Source organism: Xenopus laevis, chromosome 2S (assembly GCF_017654675.1).
Source record: "Xenopus laevis strain J_2021 chromosome 2S, Xenopus_laevis_v10.1, whole genome shotgun sequence".
NCBI lineage: Eukaryota > Metazoa > Chordata > Amphibia > Anura > Pipidae > Xenopus > Xenopus laevis.
In genome coordinates, this window is record NC_054374.1 from 123682054 (window position 1) to 123705278 (window position 23225).

General features: G+C 41.9%; 2 protein-coding genes across 6 annotated transcripts in view; one reads left to right on the top strand and one right to left on the bottom strand.

The window, feature by feature from the left end:
• Positions 1-23225, top strand: part of cnmd.S (chondromodulin S homeolog) — a gene marked incomplete at its 5' end in the record, with an annotated part of 53398 nt that overhangs the window by 13026 nt on the left and 17147 nt on the right. Inside the window, 3 exon segments of the mRNA NM_001093328.1 lie at positions 822-962; positions 14791-14904; positions 21340-21493. Of these exon segments, the coding sequence (NP_001086797.1) occupies positions 822-962; positions 14791-14904; positions 21340-21493 (409 nt within the window).
• On the bottom strand, positions 4271-12086 carry LOC121400670. 5 transcript variants are annotated; one of them, XR_005965893.1, is made up of 4 exons: positions 11391-12086; positions 10503-10786; positions 5015-5129; positions 4271-4332 (listed from the first exon to the last, which is right to left on the bottom strand). XR_005965893.1 is itself a non-coding variant. In XM_041584347.1 (3 exons), the coding sequence occupies exons 1-3, from the start codon at positions 11738-11740 to the stop codon at positions 6812-6814; spliced, it is 1014 nt and encodes a 337-aa protein (XP_041440281.1). In that variant the 5' UTR covers positions 11741-12086; the 3' UTR covers positions 6221-6811. The 5 variants fall into 5 exon arrangements, 3 of the variants coding, with proteins under 3 accessions (XP_041440281.1, XP_041440282.1, XP_041440280.1); XR_005965892.1 differs by having other exon boundaries at positions 5015-5132; XM_041584347.1 differs by lacking the exons at positions 4271-4332; positions 5015-5129 and adding an exon at positions 6221-7191.

A 23225-nucleotide genomic window follows, 5' to 3' on the forward strand; every position in this document is an offset into this window, starting at 1 on the left:
GCATTTATGTCGCAAACGATGCCGTGGTTGTTAGGGGCGTGGCTGTGGGCGTGGCTACAATGCGCTTGCACTGCGGCCGTCGCAGATTTGCGTCTGTATATGTGCAAAACTGCACCCGGGCAACAGCACCACAATTTTTACGCCTGCCTCTTCGTGGCGTAATAGTAACGCTCTTCAAAATGCGCATTCCTGCCCAGCTGCGCTAGTATATTCAAGATGAACAACCCTTGTAAAGTGCATATTAACCACGCCTTCCACCCAACATGTTTATATTGACCAAGGTTCCTTTAAGGGTATCAGGTAGGCTAAACACCTTTGCAACCAAACAAATATTAGCACAGAAACAAATGCAGATGCGTCTAAGTGAACGCAATATGCGCAATATGTGACGCAACTAATTAAAGCAGCGCATTCATACATGAGCACAACTAATCCTTACCTTTGCGGTATCTTCCTGTGCGCACAATTTATTATAAGCACTGCGACAGCTGATACGCAGTTTCACACGTCGCACCTGTCTTGTGTCTACATTAGCGCACAAATCGCACTGTTAAGGTATCGTGCGCTACATTATTAAATACTCGCATGCGCTGGGCAAATGTCTGGCCACTGCGCTCTTTTTAGCGCTGCGCTGCGTTAATAAATGAGCCCCAGTGTGTGCTTAAAGTTAATTTACAGCTGAAAAGCCTTGAGTTCAGGATACATGCCATTATCGAGCCTATGCAGTATATTTTTGCATTAGGATAGTTAAGTCCCCAACAAAAAAACAAAATAAATGTTATAATGAACACATTTAAGTGAAACAAATATGTGTGTTGCAGGTTTACAATGTCCATTACACAATGAGCATCAATGGCAAAGTACAGGATGGATCTATGGAAATCGATTCTCGAAATAACTTGGAAACCTTCAAGACTGGGACTGGAAATGATGAAGCTGTGGAAGTGCACGACTTCCAGATTGTAAGTATCCTTGTAACATAGTAACATAGTAAATTAGGTTGAAAAAAGGCACACGTCCATCAACAACCCTTTTAACTCTATTTTAACCTGCCTTACTGCTAGTTGATCCAGAGGATCCTGTTTGAGCGATGGAGACCAAAACTGTACGGCATATTCTAGATGGGGCCTTACCAATGCTCTGTACATTGAAAGAAATTTTAAATATCATCTGAGGATGTAGCTTTCTTTGTCTGCATTGTAGGTTGCTTTGGCTGAGGGCACATAGGCATTAGAATAGTAATAAAGTATATTTATGCCACTAGGTTTGTAGAATGTTTATGTGCATAAAATGCTGTGCCACCTCTCTAATAAAAGAATGGCTGGTGGGTAGGTTAAGCAGGGCCTGGGTATCTGCTGTTGGCATGGTCAGAACTTGAGGAGCCAGTAATGAGGGACTGGCTCCCCTGTATGGAAATAAAGCAAAAACAAATTGAAGATGCAAATAAAGAAAGGATGATTAATCTAAGGGGGAATGAAAGCCCAAGACTACTTATTTTAATTTTCTTGTGGCAAAGGGCTGCTGTACTTGCCCTTCTTCCCAGTGTTATCTGGCTATAGAACTTTGGCTTTTCCAGATGCCGGGTGATTGTGTGAATATGTAGCAAGTACCCTGCACCATGGCATTGGTTATGCTGCAATCTAGGGTTGTTAGTTGCCTTGAACTTAAAGGAACAGTTCGGTGTAAAAATAAAAACTAGGTAAATATATAGGCTGTGCAAAATAAAAAAAAAATTCTAATATAGTTAGTTAGCCAAAAATGGAATATTTAAAGAGTGACTGGATGTCTAACAGAACAGAACACAACTTCCTGCTTTTCAGCTCTCTAACTCTGAGTTAGTCGGCGACTTAAAGGGGGGCAACATGGGATATAATTGCTCAGTGAGTTTGCAATTGATCCTCAGCATTTAGCTCAGATTCAAAAGCAACAGATATGACCCATGTGCCCCCCTCAAGTCACTGATTGTTTACTGCCTGGTAACCAATCAGTGGAAACCAAGAGAGCTGCAAAGCAGGAAGTAGTATTCTGGCTATTATGTTACACATCCTCTCACTTCAGCCTTTATACATTACATTTTTGGCTAACTACAGTATATTACAAAAATGTTTTACTTTGCACAGCCTATCTATTACTCCAGTTTTTATTTTTATACTGAATAATTCTTTCAATAGGTATTGGACTTCCCTCCATAGGAAGCAGCATAATAACCCTAGGCCATAAGGTCTTTTTTTGACCCACCCCCACTTGCAGTGATATACTTGAACCACATATGTATTCTTACATTAGCATTTCTGAGTGGTGCCCACCAATTATAACCAACAATATCTGTCACGGGCAGAACATTTCCTTTATTTTACTAAGGGAATAAATGACAGGCAAGTACATGCTACATATGCCATACCCCTAACACTAAAACAAATGGAACATGTTTTTACTTGGCTTTTGTTGCCCTTTAAATTACAGAGATGCAGAAAAATCCTTTTGTCTCCTGAGGAAATATGTTTCGTTTTCTTTTTTTGGTTGCCCTAATTATAGAACAGGAACAAATTGCCGGCACCTCATGCACAAAAAAAACTCCTCAGCTGTGTCCAAAGCACTCAACCTGGGGAAATGAAGAACGTTCTATTGAAATCTTGTTTGATAAATCAGTGATTTTTGCTGGCTTTCTGGTTGCTGGGAGACTTTATTAACTGACTGAAACCCATCTGACAGTCTGTGGGGAAATTAATGTTTCTCGTCAGAGAACTTGTTCTTGTTGGGGCCACAAATGTACTGAGCTTTATTTATGAATACTATTGTTTATTTATGTAACTGCAGGGCAGAGAGATATTATAGAGAGCAGTGCACAGGCTCCAAACATGTTCCTATGTGCAGTAATCCGGTGAAGCACAGCCACATTATAAGAAATCTACACACATTATTATGCTGGGTGCTGTTTCTCTATTCATGAGGGAGACTGTACAGGGACAATAGTTAGTATCATACAGTCATTTTTATTATCCTCCTATGCTCTATGCATACTTAGCTCTTTCTGCAGAGATTCCTTCCAAAGCTACAGCACTGTAAATTAGTGCATCAGAGGAAATTCATTGGTTATTCTGCAAGCCAGTCCGAATGCCATGTAGCTGTACAAGGGATACCATTGGCTGTGCCACATAACCTTATTGGTGAAAGAAAATCATCATCTTCTACTATAGCAGTACCTTCCTAGGTTTTCCATGCAGTGTGCAACCAGGTGTGTAAGTACCATAGGGGCAGGGGGTACAAATACACCTGGGATTGCCGCCCTACATGGGGCACGCATTGTCATTTTCTACAACATAGGGCAAGTTTTGCACCAGGGCCTGTGGCGCTGTAGTTATGTTTAACTAATAAAACTATTTCTCTTGAGTAAGTCTGTGGGTTCCTTGTATTGGCTGAGGGCCATAAAAATCCACTGAAAAGCTTAATTTACCCTGTTAGCCTGCAGGTGGGCAGCTTGGCACAATAGCACTTGAGAAGTGTAAGTGCAGTTTCACTCACTGGTGCAGGACTGTAGGAAAAATACCTTGCGCCCAGTTTGCCTGGAAAGATGTATGACCTTCCCACTTCTCCTAGTCTGCCTTCCATCTGTTTCTAAACAACAGTACTTGTCAGTTGTTGGCAAATTCCCCAAAAATGAACTTGCGTCAGGAGCTACCTGGGATCAAACTCTGAACTTTACACTCACAAGCTCCTGCATTATTTCATTGAGCCACTGGAGACCTTTGGATTCTGATTCTACTGGTATGATTAAAGACTTTCTACCTTTTACGTTTGCTCACCTCCTCCTCCTCCTTCTTGCTCTACCAGGTGTTGATAATTGTTAATTAAGGGCCTTTATAAGTCTGTTGCTAAAGATACTCCGGGGCTTGATCATTGAAGCTCCCAAGCTAGATCCTGCATACTCCTTGTTCCTGTGACTCCTTGTTCCTGTGACTCCTTGTTCCTGTGACTCCTTGTTCCTGTGACTCCTTGTTCCTGTGACTCCTTGTTCCTGTGACTCCTTGTTCCTGTGACTCCTTGTTCCTGTGACTCCTGTGCCTGATTCCTGCTTTTGTTCCTGAGATTCCTGCTTTGTTCCTGAGATTCCTGCTTTGTTCCCTTTGCTGTGTTCTCTGCTACAGTTCCCATTACCTGCACTCTGTTGGATCTCCTGGTAATTGACCTCGGCTTGTTTACTGGACTACCCTCTGCCATCAGCCTGCCTCCAACCTCGGCCTGCCATACGGACTTTTTATTGCCATCAGCCTGCCCCCGACCTCAGCCTGTTTCTCGGACTTGCTTTATTGTTGCCTGCCCTCGACCAACAACCTGGTGTAAGAACTTATATTATTTATCTTTTGTTCATCAGTTATATTGCCATACTTTTCATTATTAAAATACTCTTCTGCATAACATGTTTCCGGTCTATCAAAACCTCAAATACCCGCTATACTCGTGTTATACAGCACCAAGGCTCCTAACTACCAGCCACTCACCTGTGGCCAAGCCTGACAGCTTGAATGGAATAGCTGCAGGTGTTTGGTGGTGGACTGGGGGGCATTTTATTATTTTTTAAAAACACTGCACCCCCCTGAAGCTGCTACTAATGGCATGAGTCTATGGTTGTCTATGTAGAACATACATTGCTTATGAAACGCGTCAAGCTAAGTATGCTGCGTGTCTTTTAACATTGACAATTAAATATTTTGTTGCCCGGTGTGTGTAACTCCATCTTCTTCCTCCATATTCTATGCGGTGTGGGACGCCAAGGGAATCCTGCACCCAGTGATGCACTTTCGGACTGCCTGATATATTACCTTGAGTTGTAGTGAGTCGGAGCAGTCGTTCTATTTGCCTTCCATGTACAACATACATCCCTGCCCATATACACTCATTTTTTATATCTATAGATAGAGTGTTTGTGTTAGCAGCTAGTATGAGCTGAAAACACTCAGTGTCACATAATAGCCCCGAATTAAGAAACATTCTTTCCCTGTGTACTCAGGCTTACCTGCCAAGGGAGATTAATGACTCGGGCTGCCTCCATGGACCACAGAATTGGTTCTAGTAGAGGGAATAGTAGACCTACCCCCACGTTGCTTCATTCTGACCTTGAGCAAGTTGTTCTGCTGACATACAAACACAGATGTGTAAATAAACAGCTTTGCAAAAATAAGATTTGCTCACTGGAAGAAAATGAATGGTGCAGCAGTTCTTGTGTACTGTGCCAAGCATCATGTATTATTATACAACTCAAGACTTGAAAATAAATTTATGCCTGTAAGTGCTGTGAGCAAAGTGCAATTTTGAGCACAAGCACCATGTTTTTTCCCATAATGCAGAATTCCAGTGTTGTTGCAGTCGCAAGGGGGAGTTATGCCTAATGCAGTTGCAGCAGATGCATCAAAATGAACATAATTGCACTTGCACTTTGCCATAAATCGGATGCTATTGTGCAGAAAGTTTCCCAAGTCCAGTTGTCAACGGGAGGCAGGAAGAACTGAGCAGTGCTGAGAGTATTTTGATGCAAATACTTAAAATGAATGGGGTTTTACATGCAACTGACTGTGGGGAAATGTGTGCAAATGCAACTGTGGTAGTGGAAGTTAATGACCCATAAAATGTTTTTATTTGGTGCTTGGATAGATCTGAAATTAATGAATCTGATATACCAGTTATAGCCAAATGCCCAATATACAGCCTAATATATGGTAATAATAAATAGAGCTTGAACTCCCATTTTCATGTAGATACAGATTTGGACAGGTATCAGAGTACATCCTATAGTGTATAAATATTGGTAGCTGCATATGCACAGTATGAAAGATAAACATCACATTCTTCTTTTCAGTTCAGAAGGTAAATAATTGTCTGCACTAAAACTTTGGCTGAAGGCTACTGACATCTTGCATGCGCTTTGCCTAACAGTCAATGAGAGGCAGGCAGGGTGGTTTGGGGCACTTCTAGATTGTCTGAAATGCACCAGCAGAAAATCTGCCCCTTGGGTTTAATGTTTAGCCTAAACTTTAGCACAGTCAGTAGGAGATGAATTCCAGTCAGTGGAAGGCAGCAGGCAATGTCCTGGGCTGGATATTGTTTTGAAATGTTCAAGCATACAAAAATGACACGAGAATTGAATTCAGAAAATATTAGGCCAAGGATCCCCCTATCCCCTGGGGCATCTCTCATTCCCCTCAAGAATGACACAGAGACTTAATTGGTGCAAAATATGTGTGGAAGTCACTTTCTTTATTTATTACTTTTTGCTAAAAGGACTAGGTACCCCCTGACCCCCAGCTGCGGCTCCTATCACCAACCTGGGCATTGTGCCCACACCGTAATAGACAACCACAGGGAGCAGGGATCATGGGGCCAAGCTCCCTCTGTGACCAATCAGTCGCCCATCCTCCTGCTCCCAACCGTGTGCATAACTGGCGCTAAGCCCAGCCCCTTGCATGACTCAGACAAGACCGTGCAGTCAAAGTCTGCTCCACACTAGTGACTCTCCAAAGGGTAGGCCTGCACTGTAACCGTCTTTTCTCCTGGAGCCGCACTGCCGCCACCCAATGGAAAAGGGGGGAGGGGTACCATTTGTCCTTTTCCATGGCCCACCTATACCTCCTGTGACTTCCACCACTCCTGAATAAATGACCCGATGTTCCCTAAAAACAGATCCAAACCCTCCCTTAACAGATGAACTCCATCTTCCCTAAAAAACTGGTGTTGCTTACTTCTTATGTTGTCGTGCCTTATGATACCTTTCCCAAAGGAACACATGAATTTATGCATGGCCCGGTTCACTTTCTTTCTAGCTTTCTCCACGCCTTTGGGTGAAATTGCCCCCCTCCAATTGCTCCTCTGTATAATGTCTGACCAAGCTAACCCCCCGACCTTCCTGTTTTCCAGCATCTCCGCCAAGTCGGCCCTCATGTTCTCTATGAGTGCTGGAGTCTTTTTTGACGTGAGATCCCCCTGTATGAATTATAACTAAATGCACGAAATTAACTCGATGGAGAGCGTTATAGAACCTACCTTTTAGTTGCTCCCATCTCATACCTCTCCAACCCTGCCATGCCAACTTCATGTGTTCCTTTGGTAACCCCAGCTGTTGCCCTGCTGCATGCTTTTTGGCCCAAAAAATAAATGAGTGCCCTATGACCAATATGTTGACAGCAGATCCACACCTTGCTGCGAAGTAAATACATATGCAGGGTTAGCTTCCTTTTCTCATTTTTTCCACGGGCCGTATATACTTCCTATATGCCTCTGATTTCCATCTCCCCATCTTTTTTATCTTCTCTATACACTCCCCCCTCATTGCTGCCTCTGTTGCTGCACCTATTCTGAAAGAATGTGAACAAAATTTCTTTGGGTCCCAACCATTGACTATTACTGCCTTCTTCAGCACCTGGCTAAACTGGAAAGCAGAAAGGGGGGATGAGTCTTTGTGCAGTAGTAGCAGCTGCCCACCCCCGGGCCGGACTGTCCTATAATTCACCAGTGCCTTGACCGTACATGTTATTTTACCTGTGGCCTCTATACCTATCCACCTCCCTTTCCCTTCCTGATCAGTCTTAGATCTACTAACATAGACCAATGCTTTCCCCTCTTGTATAACTACGTGCTTGTCCATTAAACCTTTCCCTGCTGCCTTTTTTGATGGGGGGACCAATTCACTTAACCGCAACGCCCCCCCAAATGCTAATGTGAATGCCGCCCTGAACAGCATATATTCAAATTGATCAAAACAGACCTTTTTTAATGCCCTTATGACCAGAGTCAGCCTGCTTTCCACTATTGGTTCTCTCTCATCTACTCTAGGGCCCTCCGCTCTTGCCCATCCTTTTATAACTTTCCTAATTACTGGGCTGCGTACTATCTCAGGTCTACCTTCTGCCACTGAAAAATGGGAAATCGCCGCTAGAGTGGCGCTGGCGCCTGCTTTTGATTTTCCCTCCCTATACATTAACGCCAGAAATGACAACAAATCCTTAGTGCTGCCCTCCCTCTTACCGCTTTCGCAGAATAGTTGCCATCTTTTCCATGCCTTTTTGTATGCGGCAAGAGTTCTCTCGGATACAGATTTCCCGTACAGCTCTTCTAAGAGAGGTTCACCAACTGCCATAAATTATCAGGGCAATTATGAGGTGTTTTTGCTGCGTTGGGTGCCAATTTAAAGAAAAGATCCCATTTTTCCCTTGACAATGCGTCTGCCAATGTGTTTTCTACACCTGGGATGTGCTGCGCTCTAAATGAGATGTTAAATCTCATGCAAATTAAAACTGTCTCAATAGATTGATTACTGGGGCTGAATCCGATGATAAATTATTAACTGCACACACCACCCCCATATTGTCTGATATGAACCGAATTGCTTTATCCCTAAAATCCCCTGCCCATAGCTCCAGTGCTACTACTATGGGGAATAACTCTAGCAAAGTCAAATTCTTAGTTAAACCCAACTCCCGCCATGCTTGCGGCCACCTGCCAGCACACCACTTTCCTGCAAAGTAAGCTCCATAACCAATGCTACCCGACGCATCTGTTAACAATTCCAATTCTCTGTTATTCTTTGTCTCAGATAACCATAACCTTATTCCGTTAAATTCTGTCAAAAAACTATCCCAAACACCCAAATCTGCTCTTAACTCCTTAGTTATCCTTATTTTGTGAAATGGTTTTTTAACCCCTGTCGTAGCCTTTTCCAACCTTCTCTTAAATATCCGACCCATTGGAATTATTCTACATGCAAAGTTCAGCAGCCCCAAAGTCTGTTGCATTTCTCTCAACGTTACTTTTTTAGTCCCCATTAAATTATGTATTGCCTGCTTGCTTTTTTCTACTTTATCCCTTGGCAACCTGCACCTCCTGGCTTTTGTATCTATCTCAATTCCCAAAAAGGTCAACTTTGTAGTTGGCTGCACTGTCTTTTCCTCCGCGACTGGGACACCTAACTCTTTTAGCATCTGTAAAAATATTATCAAGGTTTCCTGGCACTTCCCTGTTTGTTTGGGCCCTATGATTAAAAAATCATCTAGGTAGTGGGCTATGGCCGCATTCCCCGACCTTTGGCATATAAGCCAATGCAAAAATGTGCTAAACATCTCAAAATATGAACATGAAATTGCACATCCCATAGGTAAGCATAAATCCACAAAAAATGCTCCCTGAAAATAACACCCGGTCAACTTAAAACTCTCTGGGTGTAAAGGTAAAAGCCTAAATGCAGACTCTATGTCCACCTTTGCTAACAATGCCCTGTCCCCTTGTCCCTTTACGATTTCTAAAGCTTCGTCGAAAGACTGGTACTGCACCTTGCACTGTTCTTTATCTAGTGCATCATTCACTGATGCCCCTACTGGATATGAAAGGTGCTGTATCATCCCGAATTTACCCTGCTCTTTTTTGGGCACTACGCCCAGTGGAGACACCACCAGGCCCTCTATGGGGAGGACTTCAAATGGCCCTGCCATCCTACCTGTTTTTACTTCTTTTTCAATTTTTTGTTTTAAAACATCCTCATGCTGGCCAGCTGATTTTAAATTTTTATAGATTTTACTAGGGGGGGGTGTTTGCGATACTGGAATCTTAAAACCATCCAAAAAACCCTTTGCTAAAAATACTGCTGCCTCTTTATCTGGGTAACCAACTAATGACTCAATTAGCTTGCCCATCTGCACTGGCGTTGCCGCTCTTTTGTTGAGCGCCTCGAAAGGGCTGCCTGTTTGCTTGGGTCTCCCTTTTCCTGTTACATTCACTTACAATATGAGAAGATCCACATGCAGAGCATGCATGCCTGAATTTGCATGCATACCCTCTATTACATCTCCTCTCGTTGTATGCGAAACACACGTTCCTTGGTTTGACCGTATAGCTCCCTTTGTTCACATTATTGCTTGTACTCCTCTCTTTAGACACCAATCTTGTCCATAAATCTATGTCCTTCTGTCCAAAAGATAACATTTTACTATTTACAATCTTTTTCCTGAAAGCCTGGTCATAATCATACCATGAAGTACCCTTGTAAAACAGATATGTGTCAATTATTGTATCAATGTACTTTATGATATTCAAACTCTGCTCAGGCTTTTTAACTAGGTATACGCTTGAAAAAACCAAAAAACCTTTCAACCAATCAAATATCGATTTTCGCCTTCTCTCTTTTTCCTCCTGTTTCACCCCTTCTTCCTTTTCTTGAACTGCTTCCCTAGTTAAACTGTAAATATCCACAAATTTACCCTCCTCTATAGACTTTCTCGCTTTCTTAGGTAAATGTGCTGCTGTCTCTGTAAGCGCGCATGCATATGTATCCCCAGCCCCAGCTAGGACCATTACCGGAGTGGTTTCTTTTGAATTTTTCTCTATACCCCCACTTTTCTCTTTGCCTTTCAGATACCTCTTAAGTATGGCTACCATTTTTCCCCCTTCTGACTCACTATCTGAATCCTCTGAATCAGAATCCAAATCAATTGGTATGTCATGTTGCACATTCAACTCACCCATAGGTGCCTCCTTTGTAGCGGTTGCCACGATTGGTCTCTGTGTGCTTGCATCCTCTTTCTGCTTTTCCTGCACCCTTGTATTTGTTGGATAGGCTTCTTTTTCCCTCCTTGTTGATGGGCCAGCCTCCTCCTCTTGTCTTTGTGTTCTTTCTTTCCTCCACTGCAACCAGCTCTCCTCTTCCTCCCTGTTTCTAAACTGGAGACTCGGCACCCGATAACCATCCCAATATGGAAACTCCTGTCCCACTGCCCATCCAGGTATCCTCTGGTTATACCATTGCCTAAGTGCAGGAAAAAACTCATATAATTATTGTCATAACCTCCATACTCAGTATTACAACCATCCCCCTCCCACATGGCATTAGAACCGTTTCCGTTCCACTGTTGGCAGCCTCTGTGCCCCCATCCCCTCTGGGGGTTCCGATGCTCAAAAACAGGTCGTTTCCCCTAAATCTGAAACTCCCCCCTCCCCTGGTCGCTGGGGCTTGGAAATGTTCAGCTCCCCATGCATGGCCATGTTCTGATCCTCTGTGTCCCTCCTCCTCAGGGTTGGGGGCAGCTTCCCTCCCCCAATCCTCTTCCCCTGGAAGCTCCTCTTCGCTTGCTATGCCACCCTGCAGGGAACAGGGGTCGTTGGTGCTGGATCTGCCCCTTAAACCTGGGCCTGAGGGTAACTGTGGGGCCCTATTGACTATGCCCAACTTGGCCCCCCCCGTCCCCTTGGTGGTGGCTGGTGCCTTATTGCTGGCGGAGTGTAATACATTGGTGGCCGTGGGGGACTCGTTGGTGGCATAGTGGGGGGCATTGGTGGCCGTGGGAAAAACATTGGTGGCAGTGGGGACCCCCTCCGAGCCCCCCACCCGCCTCCCCCTTGAACCTCCAAACCTCTTCCTTGGATGCTCCTTGTTGTGCTGCTCCTCGATCCTCTGTGCGCCTCCAAACTTCTTCCTTTTCCGCACCACCGGTTCAGCGCTGTTCGTCGACCCAGAGGTGACGTCATCTTGATCCGGTTCTCGTTCTCGCGATGCTTCCTCCTCTTCGCCGACGACGCCGTCTCTTCTGCCGCATCCACCGCTCGCTGACCGACTCCTGACCTGCATGGAACAACTTACCCTCTTCTTGGGCCTAGCGATGTCCCCTGCCGAGCCTTCTGTCTCTTCCCGGAACCTCCTGGGCATCATGGCTCTCCTCTTCGTCGCTCCGATTTTCACCCCTTGGGCCGCATTCACCTCCATCTCAGCGATGACCGGATCTCTTCCAGCAGATTTCCTGATGAGTTCTTGCCGCACAGCTCTTAGAGATCTACCTGAAACAAAAACAAAAATTAGTCTGCTGCTCCTGGCTTGGTTTCCTCCTTAAGCATCTGTCCCTTCTCTGCACCAGCCCCCTTTACCTCCCCCAGCCCGCCCCCTTTTTTCCCGCCACCAGGTATCTCTCCCTTTGTTCCCTTTGTATGTGTCCAGGGGGAGGGAAGGGGGGCTGGGGTGGCAGACAGCCCCAGCTACGTGACAAACTACCTAAAGCCCTGGGGGAAGGGGTCCCTTGCCTAAGTCCCACTCTCCCCTATACAGGTTTCGTTCCCTCTTAATCCCGCAGGGTATAACATACTAACCCACTGTTCAGTATATTTATCCTCTTGATTTTCTATTATACATAAGTTGCTGAGTAGTTTTTCTAGAATCTTTATGAATCACTCTAACCTCGGTCTCTGCATTTGCAAGTGATTTGCAGCTTGTGGAGCCTAAAGCTGACCCTTTCTTTTCTGTTTTTTATTATCCTTAACTATGTAGATCAGTGACTTGCTGATAATAGAATAAGGTCCGTAACAAGACCTGGTCTGATTATCTTTTTTTGTGAAACTGTAACAACGTATTGCATATTCCTTCAAACCTTCAAACTTGGAATAGCAGGACAAAATATGCCACATCCCAAACTATGCACCCCCTGACCTACCTAAAATGATGCCAACCTTTAGGCTTAAAGGTAAACCTTTTTTATGGCACTATGAAGTGGACCTGTTCCATATAAATATGGGCAAATGCTGTATATGCTCAAACTTGTAACAAGAAAACCTGGGGTGGATTCCTAACAGTTCAATATTTTCTCTCCATTTACTGCTCTGATTAATGTATCAGAATCTGTTTTAACTGCTCAAATCAAAATCAAGTTCTGTGCTACAGGGTGTTAAAGCTGAGCAGCAGCGCTTATCTCTAACACTTGCCTCTTACCAGAAAATCATAGAAACCTGTTCTGTTGTAACTGTGCTGCCCAATGTGTGTTTTGGGGGACCCCTACTTCCAGGCCACCTCACCTTTTTGGGTGTATTAATCTTCCCATGAAATTGCTATGCGTTTCCATGTGTTTACATTTATTTCTATTAGGATTTTATTATGTCTGTGTCTGTATATTTTGTCTTAACTACTGGAATGCCCTAGCATAGCAGAAAGGGGGCCTTCATCTTTTTGTATCACATACCCATTTCAATTTCAACCTTTTGGACCTTATTGGTCCCATTTTGATGTGTCCACAGGTATATAATATATTCATAGGGCCTAGTTCGCGTGGTCCCCATTTTAACTATAAACAGTAGATAGTGATAGCTCTCAGAAATCTTTACAGGCTTGAGCTTCAAATTGAGACAGAATTGGCTGGAGGTAATATAGCAAGATAAGAGTAAATAACACAGTAGAGCAGTGACATCAGCACAATATGAGGGGCTGGAGAGCTCATAAACGTGATTACATTCTGCACATCTGCAGCAGAGAATTCGAGGGCACCAAATGTGTTAATGGTCCGAGACACCTAGCAAGAAGTTAGTCAAATACAAGCTAACAAACTGATAATTCACTTGTATCAGCCAGAAGGGAGGGCCCACAGCTTCTCTGTGATTTATGAGCCCGGGGATTAGACTTCCACTTCAATTACACATCACAAACAAGATGCACTTGGAGCTATATTTTTGAGATGTCAGCTAAAATGGAATTATATTTTCTGATGACAACCAGAAGCACTCAGCATCCAATTTTGTGCTTCTGTTGCTGTTTATCAAGTGTGAATGTAAAATCCAGTTTATACGTGTGTTGTTTAGGCTACAGGATATGGCCTTTTGGGGACAGCCCGTTGTGAAAGTGCAGCAGCAAAATTGTGGGATTAGTGGTCAGAGCAGCATTTTAAGTAAGTTAGAGCCTAGAATATTTCTATTACTTTCATCCTTTACTGAATATAAAGTTTAAAGGAAGGAAACAGAGCTAAAAGAACGTTTGCTTTCTTGCTAAAACCTCTTGTAGAATGTAGAATTTTTTTTTACAATTGTGGGATCTCTTGTTGTAGCGGAATGTACGGGGCAATAACAATAATTCACAGTGGCTTTGTGGGATCAGGAGGGTAATATTGCAGATAAAAATGATTATGTGAGTGGATACCTTGCTTATACAAGTATGGGATCTCTTATCTGGAAACCCAATATTTAGAAAGTTCCAAAATATGGGAAGTCAATCTGACATTGTGAAATGATTTCCATTTTCTCTGTAATCATAAACAGTAGCTTGTATGATTTCATATTGATGGCAAAACAATCCTGATGGGTTTATTTAATGTTAGATTATTTTTAGTAGCCTTACAGCATTTCAAACTCCAGGTCCCAAGCATTTTGAATAATAGATCCAATACCTATAGAATGCCCTGAGAGTTACCTATGTTTATGGCAAGGAATTTAATTTGATGAGAAAAAGGCTTTTTCAATTACAGATTGCCCCATAGAGCCATATTTAAATCAATGAGAACAATTGCAAGTCTTGTTTTTCAACTGAAGTAGAAATAACTGCCCCGAAATTTCAATTCGATTTGAATCAAAAATAGATATAGATTATTCAAATTATGCAAAATAACCGCATGATTTCATTGTGTGTGAATTCCATATGTAAAAACTCATTTAAGCCTATTTATAAAAGTGCATATTCCAGAATTACACAGGAGCTTACTCCATAAATTTCTGAATTTGACAAAGCCCATTTAAACCAATGAGATCGTAGTTACAAAAACCCATGAGCTTTAAAAGTGGCATAAACTGCACACGTTTACTCAACTGTTTCTACGCACATGTTTTAAGTTCTGCAGCTTATTTTACCCCAGGCTTCAGTCACAGCTTCCAAATGAGGTTTTAGTTACCATGTCAAAAAATCATGATGCAACTTTATCACCGAATGTGTTATTACATGTCTTCTTTCAGGGTAAACTGTGCAGTTCTTTACATTTCTTTATAAATATTATTGTCTCTGTTTTGTAGGGTATAACTGGCGTTCGCTTTACTGGAGGAGAGAAGTGCTACATTAAGGCTCAAGCCAAGGCTCACATCCCCGATGTCGACAGTGTGACAAAAGAAGGTCTCTCGTTTGAGTTGGTAAGTGACTAGACTGACCAGCCTGTGGGTGCTAATGCTTTACTGTAAAGCAGGAGTGCCCATACTTTTCTAATGCGAGGTCTACTTTTAGTGATGTTGTCCCATTAGGATCTATATCCATAAAAACATTGTTAGCATTCTGTTCCATGGAAAATATTACTGAAATATTGATTGATGGGAAATTGTATATTGCTATAATTAACAAACTACTGTTTCTTATGTAACCTTAACATATTAGACAAGCTGTTGACAATGTCTTGAGAGCTACTGCTCACAAGCTAAAGGTCTACTGGTAGATCCCGATTTACCTTTTGGGTACCTCTACGGTAAAGGAAAGGGGGAGTATGTGGGTCAATTACAATGACCACGGATGACATGCAAGAGCACTAAGGGGTGCAAGAGGGATGCCACTTAGTGCTAAATTGGTAAGCACTAATTTCCCATCTACACCTTGCACTGGATAAAAAAAAACCCCAATACAAAGTGCAGACAGCAGTGTTAGGGGTGGAGGGCAGCCCATTGTGGTCTCTGTTGCTCTCTAACCTGCCTGTCTCAATAAAATGCAAGTCAGGGGATGGGTGGGGGTTTGGAAGGGGGATGCCCATTAGGGATTCCCCCTAATCCTTCCTGAAACATTCAGCAGAATTCCAAACAGAATCCAAAAGCTAATTAGCATATGCAAATTAGGGACATGATGGGGAAAAACATTTTCTCTTGCTTGTTTTGTGACAAAAAGTTACATGATTTTCCTTTCCTGCCCCTAATTTGCATATGCAAATCAGGATTCGGTTTGGTCAGGCACAAGAATTCGGCTGAATTCAAATCCTGCTGAAAAAGGCAGAATCCTGCCCGAGTCCCAAACCGAATTCTGGATTCGGTGCATCCCTACAAGCCACTGACAAAATGGAGCTAAGAGACCTGCTGTAATTCTACATTCAAGCAATACAATATTGAGTATCATAAGGAGATATAACAACATTGCCCTAGTATAACTGGTGCTACTAAGAATTACTTACACATTTATCCCTATGGAGCTGTTTTGAAACTGCATGTAAATTGATTTCCACATGAGTAGTCCTATCCAATTTTGCATTCAACTTTTTTTTCTTTTAAAAATCAGATCTGATCACATTGCAATAAATTGACACACAGTTACACAGTCGTACATTGCCTAGCAACAGCCTGTAGCTTGCACTAGGAGGCAAAATAACTAACACCAATCAGACATGTGCAAGAAAGAGGGAACCTGGCTATAGGTTACCAAATTAACAGCGAGAGACCACTGGATACACAGTAACATTGGAATATTATTTATAAATCGATAGAGAAGGAAAAGTTTCCATGTGACCTTCAGAGATTCCTTTGTACACTTTGACATAAACAAAACGGTTACTAAAAACCAAGTCTCTCTCTCAGAGCCTTAACACATATATATGGGGCTGTCACCTTATATCTTTTTTTTTCACCCTCCCTTCTGGATATAACCTGGCAATGCTCTTTGCAGTTCTATTTGTAAGAGGCAGATCACCCAATTGGGATGTTTACAGTAACCCATTGGGTTGTAACTGCTATTTGCACCCCCTCCTAATCCTTAGCCATGGCAATAGATCTGAAGCTAGCCTTTTCAAGAGTGGGACTACAAAAATAACGTATGTGTTTTAAAGGTTTATATGGTGTACAAAATTTGATATAAAAAATATTTTAGGCATGTTTGTTTTTTCATCAAGCATGAGCCCAACAACTTCCTACCAAAAACAGAAATTTAAACTCTTACAGTTATTTTTCATGATCATCTGGGACTGAAAATGCAATTGTATTGGGATAGATGGATCATACTTCATTTATACCTGGCTAGAATTCAGCAGGTGCTAAAGCGATCCATACATCCAAATCTGGGAATAAATGAGTTCCTCTCTCTATTTAGAGGTTGTTCAGAACATTATAGATAAAGTGAACGGAAAGCCTACTTTGTATTATAATCTAGTTACGAAGCACCATGAGATTATATTGTGCAGCTCTGTGTAATAAGGAGCCACTGTTAAAATGGACTGACAGTAAATAACATAACAAATATTGATCTGACTTGGCAATGTTTCCTGTTTAGCCCCTTGCGTTCCCCAAATATACAGATCAATGCTTCTGTTTAATCAGGTGTTCCAAAGTGAAACAATGGCTGTTTATAGGCAAGTTAGCTCTTTGCTGTTATTTTTAGCTATGGATATGGAGGTGGCATAACAATAATTCCAAGGGATTATACCATCAGGCATTTTATAGTAGAAATGTCAGCAAATTCTGACCCAAAGGGAAGGCCAGCATCATAGATCTATCCCATCCTCTCCCATTCCTGATTCTGTTCCGCTCTGTATTGTCTCTTTATAGCTGACATCTTGCCATTTGGGCATCTGTGATGTGATGCCCTGCTTCTGGTTGGTGCCCCTCTTTTAGCCCCAGTTTGTGCAATGTGCCTGGAACTATTGGTGCCTTGTTTAAACATGACACACAGAAACATTTTTAATTGTCACTCCCTTCACCTGGTGGCACAGCTAGAACACTTTGTTCCTCTGTCCCAGAATGCATTTGTTCATTGTCCATGACCAGTCCCTGTAATATGGGTACTTATGGGATACCTTTAGTGAGGGTTGGTTCACCTTGTATGTTACATTTTTAGTATAGGATGGGCAATTATAATAAGCTTTCCAGTTGACCTTCATTCTTTTTTCTACTTTGCCATTATTTGCCTTCTTCTTTTGACTCTTTCCACCTTACAAATGGGGGTCACTGACCCCATCTGACAAACATAGTTCATATATCTTTATGGCAATACTGAACCTCTACTTAAAGAAGCCTACTTTGCCCTGTTTTCATTTTAATTAAGGGGGTTGTTCACCTTCCAAACAATTACTTTCCATTATTTATTGTTTACTGTTTTTCCAAAAATCTAAGTTTAAAGTTGAATGTTCGTGTCTCTGGTGTTTGAGTCTGACAGCTCAGTAATTCAGGTGCAGATTCTAAACTGTTACAATTTTGCAATATTTAGTTGATACATTTCTCAGCAGCATCTCTGGAGTATTAGCAACTATTGTATCAATTCTAACAGCTGCCTGTAATGAAACCCAAAGATTCTGCTCAGCGAGGACAAAGATAAGAAATTTATCAACTAAATGTAATTTAGAACAGTTCACAGGGTCCCCCCCCCCTGAGCTGCTTTAGAAGGTGAAAAATTACACTTTAGACTTTAATATTATAAAAACGTTGACATATAGAAAATAGAAAGTAATTGGAAAAAGTCATTATTTCTGGTGATCTATCTGATAACAACTAGTTGTTTGGAGGTGAACTACCCCTTTAACTGTTTTTATTTTTAGTTGCAACTTCTGTGCTCTTTTCACATTTTCCTAAGGTGATGGCTGAAAAGTCTGAGCCCTAATACTAAATAAATGGAAATCAGAATAATGCCCCACAATGTGATGGAAGATGGAAGCTGTGTTGGTAGCAGTATCTATGTGCATATATTAACATTTTTGTCTGACGTTAAGCCAAGAATTTCCATTTCCCATAAGCCTATTGTGCTATAACTGTGCTGTAATGAGTATTAACATGTACAGGCAGTTTCCTGGGCACCTAATTGTGATCACAATCTTGTCCTGTAGCTTCCGAGGTTTCTTAAGCATTCACTGCATGATTAATCACCTGGGAAGTGTTTCCATAGTGACAGACTGGGGGGAAAAGGAAGATGGTGGCATTATAGTAACGCCACAATGTTATCTTCTTTTAGGAATACTGATACGGTGCCTGGATATTGCACATCATTCTCATCCCAAACACGTCCCATGGTTATCTTGTCCTCTATGAACATCAGAACCAATTACAAAGCGATATGCTCAGTTCTAATTATGGCTCATAACCATTGTAATCATTTGGTTCCGGCAGCCTTATAGGTGGTACACACCCAAGGAGGGAGCCACATAGAACACAACAGTGTCACTTCCTATCTGTAGCCAAATGTGCTGGGTTTAACAAATAATAAGAGGAAAATAGGAACGATTTGTCTTTAAAATAAATCAATATCTAGGTCAATGAGCTTATAGGCAAAATGATTCCAAAAGCAGCAGAGCCTCTGTGAAAGGCAAGAACGTAATGTTGGCGTCGGCTATCAAAACATTTTCCCTTTAAAATCAATTACATTAAAAAAAAATTCCTAAATGAAATATGATTGGACTTGTACCGTGCGCCGTGTCAGCTCACCCCTCCGAGGGATTTTATCTGTGTAATAAATGTTTTACAGTCAATTTATATTTCAGAAAATCAACATCAGCTAATTTCAAACGGTGTCATAAACCAAAGGGGATATGAATTATGCACTGCTCAACGAGCTACACTGGATTATGGGTTTATTCATCTGAAGACTGAATGCAAATCAATGTGTACAATGAAGGAATCCCCCTTGGAACATTAACTTCTACAGTGCAAAGTCATAGCAAACTAACTCCCGAATTTCACAACTTTAATTTAATATGGCAGCCTGCACTGCTATAGCGGCTTTACTGCCGCCATATTTCTAGGGATGGGGCACTGAATAAAGCAGGGATTTTTATAATGAGGTTGTTTACATGGCATCTCAGCATATTACAGAAATTGACTGAAATATGTGAATTATATAAGAAAATGACCTCATTTTCTTTTATAATTCATATATTTGTTGCTAAGAGAGTTGACTTGCCCGTTGCTCATTGGCTACTACTGCTTTTAATGTAGTTTAATAAAGTCAAGTGGACTGTACTTTAGTGTTTGGATATTAAATTGAGGTTAATGAAACATTTTTTTGGAGATCAGGTAGCAACTTTTTAGCTCTGTTAATAAGTACAAGAGAAGCACCTTAAAGGAGAATTAAACCCTAAAAATAAGTGGCTAGAAATTCCATATTTTATATACTGGACTTGTTGCACCAGCCAAAAGTTTAATCTTGTCAATAGCAGCAATGATCCAGGACTTCAAACTTGTCACAGGGGGTCACCATCTTGGAAAGTGTCTGTGACACTCACATGCTCAGTGGGCTCTGAGCAGCTGTTGAGAAGCTAAGCTTAGGGGTCTTCACAATTTATCAAGCAGAAAATGAGGTTGCCCTGTAATATAAACTGATGCTACAGGGCTGATTATGAAATTCTGTTGCTAGTTGCACTGTTTTATGTGCTGCCATGTAGTAATTAACTGTATTAATTACTAATCAGCCTATATATTGTGACATTTATATTCTATGTATATTGTATAGTTTAAGTTGGTCGCTAAGCTCAGTAAGAGACAGCAGCACAAAGCATGTGCAGTGAATCAGCAGAAAAGAAGACGAGGAGCTACTGGGGCATCTTTGGAGACACAGATCTTTACTGCTAAAGGGCTGTGGTTATCTTGGGCTGGTACAGAAGCACAAACATAATGTACAACATTTCTAGCTACTTCTTTAGCTAAGCTTTACTTTTCCTTTGAGCCATGGAGAGATTGACTCTCAAGCTGAACACCTACCAGCCCCTTTCCTAGCCCCAGCTTGGTAGGCTTTATCTGATGTCCGAAGATGACAAATCGTAAGGATTATTTGGATAAATGGATTCAACGAGAGATGGGCATTTTGTAATTCGGAGATTTCTGGATAACGGGTTTCCGGATAACAGATCCCATTTCTGTACTTCATACAGTTGCAAAAACATTTAATTATAGGAAAATGTTTAGGGTTGATATGACTTTTATCTACTTGTAACTTATCCACTACCCCCCAAACACACACACAGTATTATTAATACATTGATCAGAAACTCAGTTCTGTATATAGAGGTGGAAATAAACATGAAGTTTGCTCTGAAAATAACATTCACTTATCTGTTTCTCATTTATAATGCTTCATTTCCAGAAGGAGGGGGTGTCAGAATGTGGGTAATATGTATCCTGGGGTTCAGAGCTGGTCACCAGAGTAGGTCACAGTGCAGTAGCTCTATTAATATGTATGGCAGTAAGCACCTTACCCTTATTGCTCATTTGTTGAATTATATTATTCAATGCCACCTTTGTTGCTGTACTCAATAATTGTACAAAAGTAAATAATCCGAATGGAAGTTGTTTCTTCCAATTTACATGACCCATCTTGTGGCCACAGCAATATTTGGTTTACAAATAGAAACATCACAATTAGCAATATTACCAGACCTGTACATTTATACATTCCCAGACTTTCCCCCAGTATCTTTCATATTCCTGGTGTTTTATTCCAGCAGGTTTAAAGTGCAACAATGTCACGAGCAGAAATCTGCCACTTCTCTGCAATAGACATTCTGGAATGGAATGTTTTCGTGCTTTCAGGCAAAGCATTAATAAAAAATCTTAGAACAGATTGATTAAAGACTTTTTTTTCCTGTATGATTCCCATATTCTGTCTTTGTATATCGTCAGGAAGATGAGATCATGCCGGCAAAGTTTGATGAAAATTCCCTTATCTGGGTGGCTGCAGACCAGCCTGTAAAAGACAGCAGCTTCTTGAGCCCAAAAATCCAGGAACTTTGCACAGACCTTCCAATCTTCTGGCTCCGACCTACATACCTAAAAGGTAAAAATCCTGCAGAATAAAATGTGCATAGACTGGCAGGGCCCTTGTCCAACAATAAAAGGGCTTTGAGTATAAGCCGAGTTTTTCAGCACCCAAAATAAGCTGAAAAATGCTTCGGCTTATACGCGGGTCAGTTAAAAAAATTACCTATTTGACTGATGCGCGTGCTGATGGCTGCGCTTCCGACCTGCAGCTGTCCTGGATTCCATTACTGCTGCCATTTACCGGTACACAGTCCCGACCAGACAGCTTAAAATCTTTGGCGCGTCTCTGCAGGCAGGGGCGCTTCTATAATGAGACTGCTGCAGTACGGTAAGGAAAAAATTTAAATATGCGCAGCTGCGCGTAATGCGCCTGCGCCTCTTGCTGACTGCTGCCTGGCTGCCGTCCTGCTGTGATGTGCGGAGTGCGGTGCCAGTCAGTGTGTCACGTGACGTGTATAACACGCTGTACTTCGCTGCTCCCTGCTGGGTGACGTCTGTGACGTCCAGGTCAGTATTTGTCTAAATCCAAAAATTATAGACTTGGTGCATCCTTAAAAACAACTTAAAGTGATACTGACAGAGCTCAGATTTTTTAATGGGAAGGAAATGCCTTTGCTCCATGTTTCCATTCTACAGATCTTCTGATCCTCTGTAACTACAGCCCCTACTGTTTGTGCTCAAGACAAGTCCTACCGGTTATGTTTGTAACCAGTTTGTTTTCAGTGCCACACAGCTGTGTGGCTCTTCCCATCCTCCTCCCCAGTAGTAACCTGAGCCCCCTGCTTGTGTGTTCAGCCTGGGCTAGGTTCCTGGGAGGAGAAGGGGCTTTGAGCTCTTGGCAGCTTTCCTGTCCTGCTTTATGGCAGCTGAGATTCTAGCTATCTGTATAATAGAACATTCTGTCCCAGTGGCTGCACAGATCCTATCTGATCCCCATTGTAAGCAGCAGTCCTGTCCTGCTTTATGGCACCCTAGGCTTATACGCGAGTCAATATGTTATCCCAGTTTTTGTAGGTAAAATTAGGTACCTCGGCTTATACACGGGTCGGCTTATACACGAGTATATACGGTAGCATTCTAGCTTGCACTATTGCAGCTAATATATTGGCAATAAAAATCCTCCATAGCTTTCCTTTTCCTTTAAGCATTTCAATTCCTTTTCCTTTAAGCATGAAATTCAATTTTTTTTATAACATCAGAATTCAGTTTGTCTTTAAATGGCCAATTGAGCATTTATTCTTTAATGCATAACAAACGTGGCTGAAATATTACAAGTGTCATTTGAAATACAAAATATATATTTGCAGGTTACACTTTGCATTCTGTTACAGTAGCATGCATTTGTTATTAGCAATGTTTATCGTAGAACAGACCTGCCTAACTACAGACCTGCTTACTACATTTGCCATCCAAAGGATATTTATGGCGCCCAGACTACTCATGAGCTATATCTTTGGCATCATAATTTAATGTTTAACCCACAAATATATATCATGTCACATAATTAGCATGCTATATGTAAAAAGACAAAGCAACAGCAGCAATTTTGCAGCGCACAAGCAGAGGGGGGCAGGAGGACGGTGGGTTCCTCCGAACATTTTTCCTGGGGAGCCTTGCATCTGCCTACTTCAACAGGGAGGGCCAAGCAAACACACACCACATATGGGGCCTGCACTTTATTATGGGGGTCGGGTATATTAAACCGAGTGTCTAGGCATAAAAGGACACAGAAGCAGTAGAATTGCATT